Source organism: Phaenicophaeus curvirostris, chromosome 1, assembly GCF_032191515.1.
Source record: "Phaenicophaeus curvirostris isolate KB17595 chromosome 1, BPBGC_Pcur_1.0, whole genome shotgun sequence".
Taxonomy (NCBI): domain Eukaryota; kingdom Metazoa; phylum Chordata; class Aves; order Cuculiformes; family Cuculidae; genus Phaenicophaeus; species Phaenicophaeus curvirostris.
This window is the reverse complement of record NC_091392.1, coordinates 829,161-835,160: the sequence shown is the minus strand read 5'-3', so window position 1 is coordinate 835,160 and position 6,000 is coordinate 829,161. Positions and strand designations below refer to the sequence as shown.

Sequence of the window (6,000 nt, the reverse complement as noted above, 5' to 3'; positions counted from 1 at the left end):
GATAAGATCCTCCCTAAGCCTTGTCTTGGTTGTCCTTCATCGAATTCATGCCCAGGGAGGGGGTTGAGTCCCCTTCCCTGGAGGGGCTTAAGGGCCGGGTGGCTGAGGTGCTGAGGGACATGGGTTAGTGACTGATGGGAATGGTTGGACTCGATGATCCGTTGGGTCTCTTCCAACCTGGTGATTCTATCCTCTTTTTTTTTTCTCTCATCAAGAGTCTTGGTTCCTGCAGGACCCAAGAGATAAAGAATGACGTGAAGGACCTGCCTACGTCTGCTCTGCATTGGAAACCTCTTTGTTACTGAGTAAAGAGACCGATGAGCTACTTGGTGCATAAAAGAGGTTGGTGTTCACGTGCCCTGTTCTGCTGTCTATAGGCTAATTGTGACATTTTCTGCTTCTGGAGAATGAAGTGATTAAAAGGAACTGCTTTTAATTAAAAGAGACTGTTACTAAGAGGCTGAAAGAGTTGGGGTTGTTCAACCTGGAGAAGAGAAGGCTCCAGGGAGACCTTAGAGCAGCTTCCAGCACTGAAAGGAGCTACAGGAAAGCTGGGGAGGGCCTCTTGATCGAGGAGGGCAGGGATAGGACAAGGGGAACGGTTTTAAGCTGAAGTAGGGGAGGTTTAAAAGAGATCTTAGGAAGAAATTTGTTACTGTGAGGGTGGTGAGGCCCTAAAAAAGGTTGCCCAGGATGGTTGTGGCTGCCTCATCTCTGGAGGTGTTCAAGGCCGGGTTGGATGGGGCTTGGAGCAACCTGGTCTAGTGGGAGGTGTCCCTGCCTGTGGAACTGGATGGGGGTTGGAACTGAGAAACTAAACAGAGAAATCTTTTCATGTTGGAAGATTCCATTTGATGGAGACAATTATTGTGAAGTTACCTTGATCTTATGGCTGGTGTCATAGAATCATTAAGGTTGGAAAAGACCTCTAAGACCTCCAACCGACAGCCCAACACAACTGAGCCGACTAAACCATGTCCCAAAGTACCGTGTCCACATGTTATTTGAAGCCTTCCAGGCATGGAGACTCCACCTCTGCTCTGGGCAGCCTCTTCCAACACTTCACCACTCTTTCAGTAGAGAAATTTTTCCTTATATCCGATCTAAACCTCCCCTGGTGCAACTTGAGGCCATTTCCTCTCTTCCTACTGCTTGTTACTTGGGAGAAGAGATCGACTCTCACCTTGCTACAACCTCCTTTCAATTGTAGAGGGTGGTAAGGTCTCCCATCATAGAGTCATAGAATCACCAGGTTGGAAGAGACCCATTGGATCATCGAGTCCAACCATTCCCATCAATCACTAACCCATGTCCCTCAGCACCTCGGCCACCCGGCCCTTAAACCCCTCCAGGGAAGGGGACTCAACCCCCTCCCTGGGCAGCCTCGCACAGGGACCAATCACCCTTTCCAGGAAAGATTTCCTCCTGATGTCCAGCCTGAGCTTCCCCTGGTGGAGCTTGAGGCCATTCCCTCTCGTCCTGTCCCCTGTCCCTTGGGAGAAGAGCCCAGCTCCCTCCTCTCCACAACCTCCTCTCAGGGAGTTGGAGAGAGCAATGAGGTCTCCCCTCAGTCTCCTCTTCTCCAGCCTAAACACCCCCAGGGCCCTCAGGTTTGTTCTCCAGCCCCTTCCCCTGCTTCGTTGCTCTTCTCTGCACTCGCTCCAGAGCCTCAACATCCTTCTTGTGAGGAGGGGCCAGAACTGACCCCAGGATTCGAGGAGCGGTCTCCCCAGGGCTGAGGCCAGCGGGAGAAGAACCTCCCTGGCCCTGCTGGCCACTCCGGGTCTGATCCAAGCCAAGATGCCCTTGGCCTTCTTGGCCCCCTGGGCCCCTGCTGCCTCCTGTTCAACCAACCCCCCCAGGTCCTTCTCCTCCAGGCACTTTCCAGCCAGCCTTCTCCTAGGCTGGAGCTGCCCAGGGTTGTTGTGCCCCAAGGGCAGGACCCGCCCTTTGGCCTCGTTAACCCTCATCCCGTTGGTCTCAGCCCATGGATCCAGCCTGTTCAGATCCCTTTGGAGCCTCCCGACCCTCAAGCAGATGGACACTGCCACCCAGCTTAGTGTCATCCGCAAACTTGCTAAGCGTGCGCTCAATGTCATCAACCTCCTTCAGGCTAAACAACCTGGTTCCCTCTGTTGCTCCCCTAACCCATGTTCTCCAGACCCTTCTCCAGCTTCATTGCCCTCCTCTGGACACGCTCCAGCCCCTCAGAGTCCAAACGTGAGTTTGCCTATTTTCGAGTTTTGATTGTGATGGTTGGACTCGATGATCCAGTGGGTCTTTTCCAACCTGGTTGTTCTATGAAAAGTTGCACTCTTGAAGCTCTTTTTACATTTTTCCGACTCGCGTTGCCATTTACAGGCACGGACTTAGAGCTGAGCGAGATCCAAAGCTTTTCATTCAAAAAATCTGTCAAGTATCACCCATGACCTTTCTTCAAAGAACATTAGAATGACTTGGGTCTGAAGGACCTTGCGAGTTGATTTGATCAAACTCTCTGCTCTTGGCAAGGCCCATTTCAAAGTCAAATCAGGTTGCTGTGGATCTATTCCAGTGGTTTTTATCATCTTCCCTGTGCATTTGTTTTTCCTAACTGAAATTTCTCTTGCTGCATCTCATGTTTGCTCCCTTGTGTCTATCTGCTGGGCATCCCTCCTAAGAAGCGTCTGGCTCCATCTTTAGCTTCCTAATAGGTGATTATAGGGAAGACAGGAATTATATCCCCCTCAAAGCTGAACAAGCCCAGCATTCTTAGCCTCTCCAGATGTCTTCTAATCCACCCCCTAGGCCACCTTGGAGCTTTCAACAGGACTTGCTTCACTTTGTCCCTGTCATTTTTATGTACTGGGGAGCTGAAAAGCGGGCACTGGACTTCAAATATAGAGTCTTGGAATAGTTTGGATTGGAAGGGACCTTAAAGATCATCTAATACCAACCCCTTGCCATGAGCAGGGATACCTCCCACCAGACCAGGCTGCCCAAAGCCCCGTCCAACCTGGCCTTGAACACCTCCAGGGATGGGGCAGCTGCAGCTTCCCTGGGAAACCTGTTCCAGGGCCTCCCCAACCTCATCGTGAAGAAATTCCTCCCTGTGTCCAGTCTAACTCTGCCCCTCTCCAGTTTATCCCCATTGCCCCTCGTCCCATCCCCACAAACCTTTGTGAACAGTCCCTCCCCAGCTTTCCTGGAGCCCCTTCAGGTACTGGAAGGTCGCTCTAAGGTCTCCTTGGAGCCTTCTCTTCTCCAGGCTGAACAACCCCAACTCTCTCAGCCTGTCCTCATACAGGAGGTTCTCCAGCCCTCACATCATCCTTGTAGGCTCCTCTGGTCCCGTTCCAACAGCTCCATCTCCTTCTTCTGCTGAGGATTCCAGCCCTGGCCCCAACCCTCCAGCTGAGGTCTCCCCGAGAGGAGCAGAGGGGACAATCCCCTCCCTCCCTGCTGGCCACGTTCTCTGGATGCAGCCCAGGACACGGTGGGTTTCTGGGCTGTGAGTGAACATTGTGGCTCCTGTGGAGCTTCTCCTCCCCCATCACCCCAAGTCCTTCTCCTCAGGGCTGCTCTCAATCTCATCATCCCTGGCCTGGGAATTGCCCCGACGTCGAGATCAGCGTGAAGAGATGCTTCTTCTTAGCAGCTTTGACTCTGTGACTGGATTTTGACTCTTTGTTTTCCTTTAGGCTGAAGATGCTGAGCCGTTTGTCTGGTTTGGCAAGTACCGTTCTACAAGAGCTTTCGGGTGACGATGGGGATGCGGTTACTGAATCCACTGCTGCTGTAAGTACAGTCTTTAATCAAAAGAGTTGGACTCGATGACCCCGTGGGTCTCTTCCAACCTGGTGATACTATGATACTATTATGATACTATGACTTTTAGATCTTGTTGGGAGTTAATTTGGGGAGTGTGAATCATGTAACTACAGTGAGAACTGTTCTCTGCTTCTTTTTTGCTGAGCATGAGACCGAGCTGTCGTTCCGCTCTGCTTCTCCTGTATTCCTGACCCCTTAAGTCAGCGCTTTTGTGGGACAGACCATAATCTCCTTACTTTCCGCCGCTCAAGGTGATCCTAGAAAACCAACTAGAATTAGGGGGAAGAAAGACTTTTAAGAGGACTAATGATTCTGTGTGAGAGAAGGGGAAGCTCTGCTGAGGGGAGACCTCATTGCTCTCTCCAACTCCCTGAGAGGAGGTTGTGGAGAGGAGGGAGCTGGGCTCTTCTCCCAAGGGACAGGGGACAGGACGAGAGGGAATGGCCTCAAGCTCCACCAGGGGAGGGTCAGGCTGGACATCAGGATGAAATTTTTCATGGAAAGGGTGATTGGGCAGTGGCCCAGGCTGCCCAGGGAGGGGGTTGAGTCCCCTTCCCTGGAGGGGTTTAAGGGCCGGGTGGCCGAGGTGCTGAGGGACATGGGTTAGTGATTGATGGGAATGGTTGGACTCGATGATCCGGTGGGTCTCTTCCAACCTGGTGATTCTATGATTCTATGATTTGGTGGAAGGCACGATCCATCTGTTGCCCTTTGTTACTGAGACAAGGGGCGGCATGGGAGCAGTGGAGTCTTTCCAGTGCTTCTCGTCTCGTATTTCTGAGGTTGTATTTGGCAAAGGTGCTGTTAGATATCGGCTCGTGGGTGTTCTGGGCTTTTCTCCTCCTTTCACTTAATTCATAGAATCATAGCATCATAGAATGGTTTGGATTGGAAGGGACCTTAAAGTCCGTCCAGTTCCAACCTTCTGCTATGGGCAGGGACACCTCTCGCCAGACCAGGTTGCTCCAAGCCCCATCCAACCTCGCCTTGGACACCTCCAGAGATGGAGCAGCCACATCTTCTCTGAGCAACCTCTTCCAGCGCCTCACCACCCTCATCGTGAAGAATTTCTTCCTAATGTCTAATCTAATTCTTCCTCCTTCTAATTTAAAGAGATTCCCCCTCATCCTATCACTCCAGACCCTTGGAAAAAGTCCCTCCCCAGCTTTCCTGGAGTCCCTTCAGATACTGGAAGCTGCTGTAAGGTCTCTGTGGAGTCTTCTCTTCTCCAGGCTGAACAACCCCAACTCTCTCAGCCTGTCCTCATATGGGAGGTGCTCCAGCCCTCACATCATCTTGGTGGCCTCCCCTGGACTCCCTCCAACAGCTCCATATCCTTATTCTGTGAGCTCTATAGGCTACATGAAATGCTTGCAAGGAATGAAGTGCAACATTTAGATGTAGAGCTGAAAATATAATTTGGATGCTATGTTGTTTCACTGTTTCAGGTACAGGCTTTAGAGCCAGAAGTGGAAAGCATGGAGGAGGCACCTGAGGACCTCTTGGAGCGCCTAGCCCAAACGGAAAAACTTGTTGTTCAGCTGAAGGATTTGATCCGAGAAAAGGATGCCCTCCTTCAGCAAAAAGAAACGGTGCTCAAGGTACGATTTCTTTCACTAAGGACCTGGGAGGAAGAGTAAAATCATAGAATCATTTGAGTTGAAAGGGACCTTAAAGCCCATCCAGTTCCACCTCCTGCCATGGGCAGGGACACCTCCCGCTGGATCAGGCTGCCCAAGGCTCCATCCAACCTGGCCTTGAACACCTCCAGGGATGGGGCAGCCACCACTTCCCTAGGAAACCTGTTCCAGGGTCTCACCACTCTCATCGTGAAGAAATTCCTCCCTATGTCCAGTCTAACTCTTGCCTCTCTCCAGTTTGTCCCCATTGCCCCTCGTCCCATCACCACAAGCCTTTGTGAAAGTCCCTCTCCAGCTTTCTTGGAGCCCCTTCAGGTACTGGAAGGTCGCTCTAAGGTCTCCTCGGAGCTTTCTCTTCTCCAGCTGAACAACCCCAACTCTCTCAGCCTGTCCTTGGATGGGGTGTTCTCCAGCCCTCGCATCATCCTTGTAGCCTCCTCTGGCCCCGTTCCAACAGCTCCATCTCCTTCTTATTTTGAAGATTCCAGAATGCTGCTTCAGCTTTCTGTGCCAACCAGTCTCTGGTTTCTTTTGAAATCTGAGACACGTG

General features: G+C 51.6%; 1 protein-coding gene across 1 annotated transcript in view; it reads left to right on the top strand.

The window, feature by feature from the left end:
• The first annotated feature begins 213 nt into the window (after positions 1–213).
• The window catches only part of GOLGB1 (golgin B1), a 41,155-nt gene continuing 35,368 nt past the window's right edge, over positions 214–6,000 (top strand). Inside the window, exons 1-3 of the mRNA XM_069860247.1 lie at positions 214–342; positions 3,681–3,777; positions 5,259–5,411. Coding sequence (XP_069716348.1) covers positions 3,688–3,777; positions 5,259–5,411 — 243 coding nt within the window. The 5' untranslated portion in view covers positions 214–342; positions 3,681–3,687. The remainder of the gene's footprint in view (positions 343–3,680; positions 3,778–5,258; positions 5,412–6,000) is intronic.